At 38.5% G+C, this 13,916-nt stretch overlaps 1 protein-coding gene and 1 long non-coding RNA gene across 3 annotated transcripts in view; one reads left to right on the top strand and one right to left on the bottom strand.

The window, feature by feature from the left end:
• LCLAT1 (lysocardiolipin acyltransferase 1) overlaps nt 1-13,916 on the top strand; it is a 186,533-nt gene that overhangs the window by 63,236 nt on the left and 109,381 nt on the right. For both annotated transcript variants that reach the window (XM_043604210.1, XM_043604209.1), the window contains exons 2-3: nt 3,252-3,420; nt 13,660-13,858. In XM_043604210.1, the coding sequence (XP_043460145.1) occupies nt 3,256-3,420; nt 13,660-13,858 (364 nt within the window). In that variant the 5' untranslated portion in view covers nt 3,252-3,255. The remainder of the gene's footprint in view (nt 1-3,251; nt 3,421-13,659; nt 13,859-13,916) is intronic.
• On the bottom strand, nt 1,194-9,302 carry LOC122497288. Its single transcript, XR_006301072.1, has 2 exons — nt 7,423-9,302; nt 1,194-1,516 (listed from the first exon to the last, which is right to left on the bottom strand). It is a non-coding gene; the product is annotated as an uncharacterized LOC122497288 (long non-coding RNA).

The following is a 13,916-nucleotide window of genomic DNA, read 5'->3' as shown; positions in this document are numbered from 1 at the left end:
GCAGATGGTCCCAGACCTTGATACCAGCATCTGTCTATGCTGGGATTTTTGCTGACAAGTTTCATGTGCTGTCAGTTTTGAAGGGAAGAGAAGCTGTTTGCTCTTAAGGCTTTTAACAAAACCAATCTATTTACTCATTGAGTCGACACTTATATATGCACCCTTACCACTTATCCCAAAACATGAGTCATAGGCCCTAGGTTTTTTTCTTACCCATGGTGACATGCTACAGGTGGTATTTCTTGGCTGTCCTGGCCTGGGTGTGTGCAGTTTGTCCCTGGGACCTGAGCTCTTGTGATTTCTTGCAGCTCCCCAATGGGTACACTATACCTAATTGAAATCTCATGAGTTACAGTTCCCTGCTTAAGCCATGCTGTTTTGTATTTCTGTGACTCTGCATGTTTTGTTTAACTGCCTGGAATAATCTCTCCCACCCCCAGCCTCATATCCTCCAAGAGTCCAATGCCTTCTTTAATCCCTTTTAGTACAGTTCATCCTGCCTTACCTTGAACTATCCTTAACACATGTTGCATGCTCTGTTATACCTTCTATTGTAGCATGTATCCCATTGAATTGCACTTATTTCTTAGTATACCTATTAGAATATGAGAACAATGCTACTGCACATTTTAGTTGTTAGGTGATTACATAAGGACATTTTATGAAGGAAAAGAGGTTTCGTTCCTGAGCGAGAAGCTGTAGGTATCTGGTCTATGGATTTGTTTGCCTATCCCCCGCCCCATTTGGGTTGCTTCCAGTTTTTGGCAAGTATGAATGAAGCTGCTGTAAACAATTGTCTACAGGTTTTTGTGTCATCATAAGTTTTCATTTGTCCTGTATATTTGGTAGTAGAATTGCTGGGTTACATGGTAAGCATATATACTATTTTGCATTGCCACCAGCAGTGTGTGTGAGTTCTTAATGTTCTGCATCCTCACCAGTACTTGGTATTGCCAGGTCCCCTCCCTCCCCCCCGCCATTTTAGCTATTCTAAATAAGCGTGTAGCTGTCATAACTGTTAACCGTGTTTGTCTGTGAAACCTGTGAGACTTGGAAGAAGACCAAATGGCGCTGGATTAAATGAGGAGCCAGGGAGAAGTTCGTGAGGAGGAGATAGGCCATGATTGACGAGAGCTTGGTATGACTGTCATACCCCCTGTGGTATCCCCAAGTGACTAGCACAGAGCCTGGCACACAGTAGGATCTCTTTGTATGCTTATTATTGAACAAATGATTGAGAAGTTAGGGAAAAGACAGGAGCAGGACAGAAAAGTAATTTTAGATGAGACTTGGCCTGAATAACCCCTGTATGTTCATGGGACACATCCTTTTCTACTTGAGTCTGTATTTACATATGTGTTTAGAAGCTGACTCGGGCCTCTCATTCCCGGCCACTCGGCGAGAAGGACGTAGTATAATATCATGAAAGAAGTAGAAGGCAGAAAGGCTTGATGCTTCCAGCTGGTCTGGGGACATGGGAAAGTCATCGGAACTCTTCTGGTCCTCCGCTTCATTACTGTAAAATGAGATGTTATTAGGTGATATCTAAGAGAAGAAATATATGGAGTTAAAAGAGTTTAATCACATCAAATGAGAAATAGTTTACTAAGTGAGGAAGAGGTATGTCTGAGTCTTTGATGGATGTGTACAGATACAGTGTGGAGGCCCGTTCTTAAGTGTCTAAACAGAGCCAGCTAATGGCTAATTGGCAGAAACAGCAAAAAAGGGAGTTACAGGGTTTCAGATAGAGGAGCAGCACTGCAGATGGTCTTTTTCTTTTTCCTGTGTAAAAAAAGCTTAAATCTAAAGACTCGATAAAAGCTGCCAAGGGTGTCATCTTTCAGTGTGAAGAGGAGAACCTAGGCCTCACAAAGCAAAGCTGAGGGTGTGGAGGAACAAATACCTTTCTGGGCCCTGGGTGAGCAAAGTGGTCACTGCATTTCAGTGGTTTTTCTCTGTACCCTCAGTCCCTCACCCGACTTCTACTTAGAAGTTCAGATCTACAGTTCAGAAAAAAACAGTTCTTACTCATTCTCTTTGTACTTGGAAGGATTTTGTACACACACCGTCAAGTATTGGTAGACATTTAAAAACATACTCCGTACCCCGATAAAGTCGAATCTGTGTTGTTAAGGGATTTGACCTGTTTTATTGTCTGACATTTATTAAAGCACTTTGACATTTGAAATTTTGTTTCCTGTTCTGAATATTTAAAAAGAATCACAGGTCTTGATCACTGGAATACCTTTTGTAAAATGAAAAATGTAAGGCCATTATTGTTTTCAGAATTTTAATGATTCCAACAGTTGTATTATCCTGAGGCAAAACATATTGTTGCTCTAATATAGGTTAGGTTATAAAATCAAATGTTTGATTATTCATTTTAAACTGTGTTTCCAACAGTTTCTTTTAAAATGTCAATATTAAGTGTTTTTGGTTATGAGGACCCTGAAAGTAATCTTTTGGCAAATAAAGTGAGGAATCTGACTTCTCTTTATTCTTTCAGCTCATAAAGAAAAAGCCAGTTTAACAACAGTTGCCCAAAGACATTACTTTCAGGTTCTAGTGTGAAGAATTAACATTAAAAAAAAATTATTTATTTTGAGAGAGAGCAAAGGAGAGAGAGAATCCCAAGCAGATTCTGTGCTGTCAGCACAGAGCCTGACATGGGGCTCTATTCCATGAGCCATGAGCCATGACCATGACAATGACCTGAGCCAAAATCAAGAGTCACGCTCAACTGAGTGAACCACCCAGGAGCCCCAGCATTTCTAGGTTTTAAAACAAAATTTAGTGCACTCTATAAGATTGTCAACGCTTTTAGGCATGATTACCCTTGGGAAACTGTTCTGTAATTCTTGGCCCATTAAGTCGACTTTTTATAGTAGGATATAAAAAAACCTCTGGAATATTTTAAGAGTTTGTATTGGGTAACTCATACATGTTTATGTTAATACTAATAACTAGATTTAAAAAAACCAAAGGTGCTTCTTAAATAATATAGCTTTGGGGTGGGAGGAGGAGTCAGACACTTACTCTGCTGAGAGTATTCATTTTTAATGTACTGGAAATTTGTTATACCTGTAGGACATATAAGAGGGTCACCTTTATGGTATTCAAGCTCTTAAATTCTTTACCAGAGCCTTTTCTGTGGCCTTGTAATTTAAGATTATTTTATGCATTCTCAATTTGGGCAGTTTATATGTATAGTAACAAAATGTATTCTTTTTTTTTCTTTACATATCTTTCAGAATCATGGTGTCATGGAAAGGGATTTACTTCATACTCACTCTGTTTTGGGGAAGCTTTTTTGGAAGCATATTCATGCTGGGTCCCTTTTTACCTTTGATGTTTGTAAACCCATCTTGGTATCGCTGGATCAACAACCGCCTCGTGGCAACTTGGCTCACACTACCTGTGGTAAGCTAGAGTCAGAGTTACTTGAATGTTACCCTTTGATAACGTGATAAGCATGTGAATCCTTTCTGTTTCATAAGAGGTACGTTAGCATTTAGAGGAAATACAGAAACTAGAGAACATGAAATATAATTCGTGTCCTTGAAGTAATATCTAAGAGCCATATTCCAAATGAAGAGTTTTCTTTTATATTCCTCATGAAGTTTATTTCCTTCATTGATGTATACTTTCCATGTTGCAAAATGCACAAATCTAAAGATATAGATAGTTAATGATGTAAAAATTCTTCAATTTCCCTTTATTTTACGAATAATGACAATTTAAGATTGAGATGAAACTGTTGTTTTGAACTTTTAACATTGATGTGATTGATTTAATTCTTCCCAGTAACCACAGAATTTAGGAATAAAGTGATTTCCTGACTGTGGGCTAGAATGAGAACATCTGTAAATGTAAGTGCGTACAAAATGTGTAGTAGATTCTTGGAACAGACAGGTGTTTTCTGCAACGTCAGTGCATACAGCTCTGAGCACATTTCCCTGTGATTCTGAGCTGGCCCAGACTCCTCCCTTGTCTGGATTAAAGCTGCTTCAGCCCTTCCTTCCCTGTTGCTGCTAACCCACAGTGCCTTCCCCAGAAATGGAGGGGCACCCATGTAGCTCCCTTTACCTTGAATAGGTTGTTATTTCCTGAGACTGTTCTGTTCTTTCTTTTTCCTGAGCAACAGCTGAAACTTCATGTTCCTGGGTTTACTGACCAGTCATGGTAGAGGTGATGGGGACATACCCGACAAGGAAAACAGGGAGGGAATCCTTTTCTTTCAAGTGTTGAAGGGTCTTTCTTCACCCTGTGTCATTTGAAATGCTGTTGCCTAGTTGCCCTCAGGCGGACGGCCGAGGTTCCATTTGCAGAGACGAAGGTAGACTAATGCTGCGGACTCCTCCCGTGGAGGCTGAGGAGTTGTTTACAGTGCACCCTTTTCATATTTTAGAAAGGATTCTTCTGGTGAATAATTTTAAGAATTGCATTTGTGCCTTGTCAAAGGTTATTTTGTTAAAAAAATTATTCAGATATGTTTTATGAAATGTGGTATCGTTAAACTAAAAGTAGTCCCCCATCTCTCTCTATCCCTCCTCCCTTTCCTCTTCCCCGTTTCTTTTCTCTATTTGAACTTAATCTACAGGCACAAAGAAAGGGACTTAGAGCATACTGGTAGATGATAAATAACTGGTTCCGGATTAAGGAGAGGAATGACAAGTTGTTATTGAAAGGGTAATGATGATTATAGCTGTTAAAGCACTTATGTGACAGGTACTGTGCTAGGGGCTTTAGGATGTCTTCATTTTAGGCACCACCATTATCACCACTTTACCGAAGAAGTAGAAGCTTTGAGAAATTAAATAATTTGCTGAAGGCCATACGCGTAAGCAAATTATTTAAGCAGAGCTGAGATCAAACCTAGTTTGCTGCCATATCTAGGTGATAAGAAGAATCTTTCAGGATTGGTCAGGGTCATGTGACTTTAACTTACAGTGGTAAGAAGTTAACTGGTACCTCTTGATTGTTTTAAAAGAAGAAGGTTTGGAGTTCTTTCAAGTCAGGGAATGCCTCACTTCGTAAGGGAAAAAAAATCTGGTAACTACTAACACAATCAGTCCCGGTGGTGTGGTGATTCCTCACAGTGGAAGAGGAAAGGTGGTAAGGAATAGTCCTACAAAGCCTTTGAGAAGCCAAAGACCTAGGTTGCCGAAATACTTGGAACGAGGTACCCCTTAATAAATACTTGTTGGGTGAGAAGTGCCCTGGTCAGACTAGCCCAAACTTTGGTGTCAGAATTATGCTGGCTGGCTTCATAAAAGGAGTTGTACAATATTCCCTCCTCGTCTGTTTTGAAAGAAAATGGTGTGTCTGTGTGTGAACACAATTTAGTCACAACCTAGGGATTACATAATGTATCCTTAGTATGTCACAGTGTCCTTGGAGTTGGTATTTATTAGCACACTGCATAAAGTGTAAGGCTTGTGACTGTAGGACTTTCATTCCCACATCCTTTGTGCTGCTGCTGTCCTACTCTGCTCACAAAATAAACTCGACAATGCAGTGTTATAATTCTTTGCTTTACATGGCCCTATTTCTTTCAAAGAAATCATAGAATATAATCTCTTATGTTTATCTAAATATTTTCCATTTATAGTATCCTTTGTTTTTCCTGTATATCAGAGTTTCTGTCTAGTGTCCTTTCCCTTCAGCCTGAAGAACTTCCTTTAGGTTTTCTTGTAGTGAGGGCTCCTGTAGATGGTTTTCTTTTATTTTGCCTTCATTTTTTTTTTAATGTGTGTTTATTTTTATTTTTTTTTTTTATTTTTGAGACAGAGATGGAGTGTGAGCGGGGGAGGGGCAGAGAGAGAGGGAGACACAGAATCCGAAGCAGGCTCCAGGCTCTGAGCTGTGAGCACAGTGTCCGACGCAGGGCTCGAACCCATGGACCGTGAGATCATGACCTGAGCTGAAGTCAGATGCTCAACCGACTGAGTCACCCAGGCGTCCCTATTTTGCCTTCATTTTTGAAGTATAGTTTGCTGATTGTGAAATTTCTGGGATGACATTTTCCTCCTTCTTTTCCAACTTTCACATTCTACTGTCTTATGCTCTCCTTGTTTGTTGAAAAGTTAGTTAGCATGTATGTTGTTGTTTCCATTTATATAATGTGCCCTTTTCCTCTGGCTGCTTTTAAGATTTCTTGTTTTTCTTTCTTAGCAGTTTGTTTTGGTCATGTTATGCCTAGGTCCTAGTTTTCTTGATGTTAATTTTGCTGTGTTTCATTGGGCTTCTTGGATCGGTAGCTTTGTTTTTTCCAAATTGGAAAATTTGGGGCTGTTATTTCCTCACATTTTTTTCTGTTCCTTTCACTCTCATCCCCTTTTGGGACTAGAGTTGTAGGTTAGGTTGCTTGTATTGTTAACACAAGTCACCAAGTTCACTGACCCTCTCTTCTGCCACCTTTAACTGCTGTTTTGTTCACACGGAGGATTTCTGTTTAAAATACTGTACTTTTAGGGTGCTTGGGTGGTTCAGTCAGCTGAGCGTCTGACTCTTGATTTCAGCTCACGTGATGATCCGTGCTGATAGCGTGGAGCCTGCTTGAGATTCTCTCCCTCCCTCTCAAATAAATAAACATTTATAAAATGTACTGTACTTTCAAGTTCTAGAATTTATGTTGGGTTCTTCAGTGGTTTCATAACAGTTTTCACCTGTATAATTCATTATAACCTTATTTTCCTGCAACTCAGCTCAGTGGTAAGACTAGTACCGCTTATTTTGTCAGGTCTGGAAGCAGCAGTCCCTTGCTTATTTATTTTCTTTTATTTTTCCAGTAGGAAGTACTTTGCATTGAATATATATGATCTTACAGTATCAGTGTGGATCCTCCTTATACATTAATGCAAAATTTCTTTTTCCTTTCATAATAGCAGGAAGGATTTTTGGGTAAGTTTTGTTAACTGCTGTCTATGGCAGAATTAGTCAGCAGGATCCTAGAACATTAGTCCAACAACTATTTATTAAGTGTCCACTATGTGCTGAGCATTTTGCTGGAATGTAATGACGAACAGGATGGATATGACCTCTGGCCTTGTGGAGGTAATGGTGTTCTACCTAAACTATCTTTCTTAGCTGTAGATATACACAGTTTGACCTGTTTCTGTCTTTCATTTGATGAGAGACTACTACTTCCTTTGTTAGAGGACAGAAGGTGACTTCTCAGGCTGTGAATTTTTAGAGTTAGATTTTTAAATTACTTTAAAGATACAAAGTCCATTGTTTCATTACAGCCCTCAAACATACATGGAATTTACCCACTAGAGCATGCTTATTTACAAAGTATTTCTCCAGAAAAGTAAATAAACAACTCACAGATTAACTGTACTAAGTAGATATTTCTAAAAAGTCTTCTATAAGCTTCACTTAGTTGTTGTAAACCAGAGACCCTTCATTTTGAAAACTAACCTACTTGTGTAAGAATTCCTTCCAGAACAGTCTGCAGAGTGTCCATTCATTCTCTTGGTACATTTCTACAGTGAGGGGTGGTCTTTGGTCATTCCATTTGGGGACATTTCTATTCATCATAATCAATACTGTCAAGGTCACACTTTGCACGTGTCCAAGAGCAGTGTTCACTTCTCAAAATTTGGAGTCTTTCCAGCAGACCAATTGTTAGCTAATAATCTGGGATTCTGAAAACTGTTTGGAGTTCTGTCCTTTCACCATAAGTCATGACTTAGGGATTTAGAGATCATTTTCTAACTCCCCACCTAGGATACAGGTCTCTTCCACAGCCTGCTGATTCCAGCCCAGTCCTAGAACAAATAGCCTGCTGCTAAGAAAAGGGATGCTGTGTTTGAGGAATGACTTGGGATTGCAAGACCTTAAATAAAGCAAAGGATTTGAGGAGCGAGGCTAAGTGGAGTCTGAAAGGCCCAGGCAGACTGGGAGATGAGGAACGCCACAGAGTTGGTTTTAGCTCAGTCTAAATAAAGAGTCATTGGAATGGTAAATGAGAGCTTGGGCATAATGGTAAAACCAATTTCTCTGTGACCATGAGGGGAACCTTTAGACACGGTGGAACACTTGGAAGTAGTAATCAGTGGTCTATAAAAGATCCTCAGAAATTGCTTCCATAAAGCATTATGAAATTTCATAAGATTAGTTTGTCTTCTATACTAGTTTCTAGACTAGAAATAGAAAAAAAATGTAAGAATGGTGTCTTTTTAACAGTTTTTGATCTGGATAATTTGAATTCTGGAGTTCTTTACAGACGTTCAATTTTACCTGTGTTGTATATATTTGTAATTCTTTGTGAGACCTGTAAATAATGTTAACTCGATTATGTTTTATCTGGTATTACAAATGATGAATGTGAGTTTGAGATCTAGGCTGTCCAAAAGGTTATATATAACTTTCAGGTGCATTCTGATAGAGTGCTGGATGGCAAGGGAGAGAATGCCATATGATATGCTCCTGGCCAGACAGTCTGGATTTATTTTGACATTTTCCATAATGAAAAGCGAAAGATTGTTTTGGGATCCACGGGATACATGTATTAGAAATTGCACTGAAAAGATGAGGGTTGATGTTTGGGATTTATAAGGCTTTAAGATTTTTAACAACTCTTCTGTGGTGCAACACACAATTAGTAATCAACTTCATCTTTCTACCAGTTAAGGGAAGGGCATTCTGCATTTCAATTCTCTGTAAAAACTGTAAAGTATATCATTTGGAAAGCAGAATGGAGCTGATCCAAGTTAATAAGCCATGGATGATGACTTCACACATGTCCTCTGGGCCAAGACATATAATTCAGTGACTCATTTTGGGAGTTGATGGCCCTTTATACTTACAAGTATGTGCTTGTGGGTCCAAGCCTAGAGGACTCTGCCATGATCCTCTCTATCATGAAGTCTTCTGCATAGAGACTTGACTGCTCAGAGACTTGGGGAGTGGGGCTTATAATTATTTGAGTGGTTATGGACCCTTTTGAAAATCTGATGAAAACTACAGGCATTTAGCAAAGTACCTGTTCATACTTTTCTTTCTTTCTTTTTTTTTTTTTAAACTAGGCTCCATGCCCAGTGTGTGGAGCACAACATAGGCTTGAACTCAGGACCCTGAGATTAAGACCTGAGCTGAGATCAAGAGTTGGATGCTTAACCAACTGAGCCACACAGGTGCCCTGTGTATACTTTTTCAAGAGGGGTCCATGTTTATTTCTTCTTTTTTTAAATATAATTTATTGTCCAGTTGGCTAACATACAGTGTATATAGTGTGCTCTTGGGTTCGGGAGTAGATTCCCATGATTCATCACTTACATACAACACCCAGTGTTCATCCCAACAAGTGCCCTCCTCACCTTCCCCCCATCAACCCTCAGTTTGTTCTCTGTATTTAAGAGTCTCTTACGGTTTGCCTCCCTCTCTCTTTGAAACTATTTTTCCCCTTCCATTTCCCATGGTCTTCTGTTATCAACTTCCGCATATGAGTGAAAACATAGGGTATCTGTCTTTATCTGATGGACTTATTTTGCTTAGCATAATACCCTCCAGTTCCATCCACATTGTTGCAAATGGCCAGATTTCATTCTTTCTCATTGCCAAGTAGTATTCGATTGTATATATAAACCACATCTTTTTTATCCATTTATCAGTTGATGGACATTTAGGCTCTTTCCATAATTTGGCTATTTTTGTTTCCATGATTTTCCACTTTTGTTAAAAGTACTGCCATAGACATTGGGGTACATGTGGCCCTGTGAATTAGCACTCCTGTATCCCTTGGGTAAATTCCTAGTAGTGCTATTGCTGGGTTGTAGGGTAGTTCTATTTTTAATTTTTTGAGGAACCTCCACCTGTTTTCCAGAGTGGCTGCACACTTGTATTCCCACCAACAGTGCAAGAGGGTTCCCATTTCTCCACGTCCTCATCAACATCTCTTGTTTCCTGAGTTAACTTTAGCCACTCTGACCAGTGTGAGGTGGTATCTCAATGTGGTTTTGATTTGTAATTCCCTGATGATGAGTGATGTTGAGCATCTTTTCATGTGTCTGTTGGCCGTCTGGATGTCTTCTTTGGAAAAGTGTTCATGTCTTCTGCCCATTTCCTCATTGGATTATTTGTTTTTCAGGTGTTAAGTTTGGTAAGTTCTTTATAGATTTTGGATACTAACCCTTTATCTGATAGGTCATTTGCAAATATCTTCTCCCATTCTGTTGGTTGCGTTTTAGTTTTGTTGGTTTCCTTTGCATTGCAGAAGCTTTTTATCTTGATGAGGTCCCAATAGTTCGTTTTTACTTTTATTTCCCTTGCCTTTGGAGACATGTTGAGTAAGGAGTTGCTGCAGCTGAAGTCAAAGAGGTTGTTGCCTGTTTTCTCCTATAGGGTTTTGATTGGTTTCCTGTCTCACAATTAAGTCTTTCATCCATTTTAAGCTTATTTTTGAATATGGTGTAAGAAAGTGGTTCAGTTTCATTCTTCTGCATGTTGCTCTACAGTTCTCCCAGCACCCTTTGCTAAAGAGACTTTTTCCCATTGGATGCTCTTCCCTGCTTTATCGAAGATTAGTTGGCCATACATTTGTGGGTCCAGTTCTGGGTTCTCGGTTCTATTCCATTGGTCTATGTGTCTGTTTTTGTTCCAGTACCATAATGTCTTGATGTTTATAGATTTGCGTTAACCTTGATTCCCAAACCAGATAGAGACCCCACTAAAAAGGAGAACTACAGGCCAATATCCCTGATGGACACAGATGTAAAAATTCTTAACAAGATACTGGCAAATCGAATTCAACAGCATGTTAAAAGAATTATCAAGTGGGATCCATTCCTGGGCTGGTTTAATATTTGCAAATCAATCAGTGCGATCCATCACATTAATAGAAGAGAAGAGAAGAACGGTATGATCCTGTCCATAGATGCAGAGAAGCATTTGACTAAATACAACATCCTTTCTTTAAAAACCCTCAAGAGGGGCGCCTGGGTGGCGCAGTCGGTTAAGCGTCCGACTTCAGCCAGGTCACGATCTCACGGTCCGTGAGGTCGAGCCCCGCATCAGGCTCTGGGCTGATGGCTCAGAGCCTGGAGCCTGTTTCCGATTCTGTGTCTCCCTCTCTCTCTGCCCCTCCCCCGTTCATGCTCTGTCTCTCTCTCTCTCTCTCAAAAATAAATAAAAACGTTGAAAAAAAAATTAAAAAAAAAAAAAAAACCCTCAAGAAAGTTGGGATAGAAGGAACATACCTTGGGGCGCCTGGGTGGGTGGCTTAGTTGGGCTCAGATCATGATCTCACTGCTTGTGAGTTTGAGCCCCATGTCAGGCTCTGTGCCAACAGCTCAGAGCCTGCTTCTAATTCTGTGTCTCCTTCTCTCAAAAATAAATAAATATTAAAATTAAAAAAGAAAAAGAAGGAACATACCTTAACATCATAAAAGCCATAAATGAAAAGCCCACAGCTACTATCATCCTCAATGGGCAAAAACTAAGGGCTTTCCCCCTGAGATCAGGAACACGACAGGGATGTCCACTCTTACCACTGTTGTTTAACATAGTGTTGGAAGTCCTAGCATCAGCAATCAGACAACAAAATGAAATAAAAGGCATCCATATAGGCAAAGAAGTCAAACTTCCACTTTTTTGCAGATGACCTGATACTCTACGTGGAAAATCCAAAAGACCACCAAAAAGATACATGAGTTCAGCAAAGTCACAGGATACAAAATCAATGTACAGAAATTTGTTGCATTTCTATGCTCTAATAATGAAGCAACAGAAAAAGAAATCAAGAAATTGATACCATTTACATTTGTTTCAAGAACCATAAAATACTCAGGAATAAACCTAACCAAAGAGGTAAAAGATCTGTATGCTGAACACTATAGAAAATTTATGAAAGAAATTGAAGAAGACACAAAGAAATGGCAAAACATTCCATGCTCATGGATTAGAAGAACAAATATTGTTAAAATGTCAATACTACCCAAAGCAATCTACACATTCAATGCAATCCCAGTCAAAATAGCACTGGCATTCTTCTCACAGCTAGAACAATCCTAAAATTTGTATGGAACCACAAAGGACCCTGAATAGCCAAAGTAATCTTGAAAAAGAAAACCAAAGCTAGAGGCATCAGAGTCCCGGACTTTAGCCTCTAGTACAAAGCTGTAATCATCAAGATAGTATGGTATTGGCACGTTTATTTACTTCTTGAAGGCTGTCCTTCTAGGACTTGATGTCAGGTTAAACACCCATGCCCTAAAGTGAATCTCTGCTGTGGGAAAGTAACTCACTGGGTCCTGTGAGATACCTGTTTTACTCTGTTAAGGTGTTAACACTCTGACTCTATAATTCTTTGGGCATAAAACATTTCTAACTTTTCCTTAGCTGATATTCCCTTTGAACTGTTTTTTTCTTGGTCCTATTTTTGTTTTAAAGTCCTGTTGTTCACCTGTGTCATGTTACTTAAAAAAAAAAAGTTTTTGTGAAATGTAACAAACATATTGAAAGTTAATAAAACATAAACGCACACTTTAAAATTATATATTAAGGTGTAACTATCAACCAGGTCAAGAACTAGAATATTGGCCATCCTCCAGCAAGCCATCTAGCTTTCAAATCACAATCATCTATTTGGTAGAAGTAGCCAGTAACTTGACTGTAAGATAGCCCTTTCCTTGCTGTTCTTTACAATTTCACTGGCTATATACACCTAAAATATCTTACTGTTCTAAAAAATTTCTACAGGACACTTTTTGTTTGTTTCACTTCTCTCAGTATTATGTTCATGTGCCATCCATGTCATAGACACCTGTAGTTCATTTACTTTCGTTGTTTCAACTGCACTGTACGTGCTTTGCTTCTCTAGAGGTTTTCATGATGTTGTTGCTGGAGAGAAGTTTTGATTTTCTTACCTTTGCTCTGTCTTGGACCAGTTTTCTCTCCATTCATAGTGAAGTCCTATATTAATTTGTTATATATAAATTATTGGAAAATTTAAATAAGGGATTGAAATCAAGGTTTCTTATTTCCTGTTTTTTTTCTCCACAAGAATTCCAGCATGGAATATACTTTCCTCTCAATATTTCACGTATATTATACGGCTGGTTAGCAGAAAAGTTAATTAAACAAATTCAGCAAATATTTGGGCATCTTCCAGGTGCCAGACACTGTTGTAGGTGCTTGGGTTGCAGGACTTTATAAACATCTGGTTTATTATTTATATATTGTTAAATAGATACGTGTGTTTGTTTAAAGAAATCATAATAGAGAAAGGTATAAAATGAAGATTTTGACTTTCTGTTCCTTCAGCCCTGTACTCAGTGCTAAATTTCTTGATTATCCTTTCTAGAAAGTAATCATCCTGTATATCTATAGCCTTAAAAAAATTATGCAGTGGAATCTTCTTGTGTATCTTTTACACTTTTTTTCAAGTTAATATATCTTGAAGATTTCAATGAAAGCTAACATTTAATTAGGAAACTGTCAGAAACTTAAATAAAACTAAAAATAGAAATACTGCCTTTATATTCTCATTCTTCCAGATTAACTTCTTTTTCCAGATTTATTATAGAAGCCATAATCTTGAGAAACACTATGCCTTTGACTTACTAGAAATCAGATTTATTTACAGAACATGATACAATTTACCTATGGGAAATTATAACTTTAAAGTGTCACATACCTATATTGTTTATTCCTTAGGCATTGTTGGAGACCATGTTTGGTGTAAAAGTTATTATAACAGGTGATGCATTTGTTCCTGGAGAAAGAAGTGTCATTATCATGAATCATCGGACAAGAATGGACTGGATGTTCCTGTGGAATTGTCTGATGAGATATAGCTACCTCAGATTGGAGAAAATTTGCCTCAAAGCCAGTCTCAAAAGTGTTCCTGGATTTGGTAGGTTATTCACAAATTATTTTAAGCTGTTCATTTAATATGTGATAAAACTACAGAA

This window comes from Prionailurus bengalensis, chromosome A3, assembly GCF_016509475.1.
Source record: "Prionailurus bengalensis isolate Pbe53 chromosome A3, Fcat_Pben_1.1_paternal_pri, whole genome shotgun sequence".
NCBI classification, from domain to species: domain Eukaryota; kingdom Metazoa; phylum Chordata; class Mammalia; order Carnivora; family Felidae; genus Prionailurus; species Prionailurus bengalensis.
This window is presented reverse-complemented; position numbering and strand designations above follow the sequence as displayed.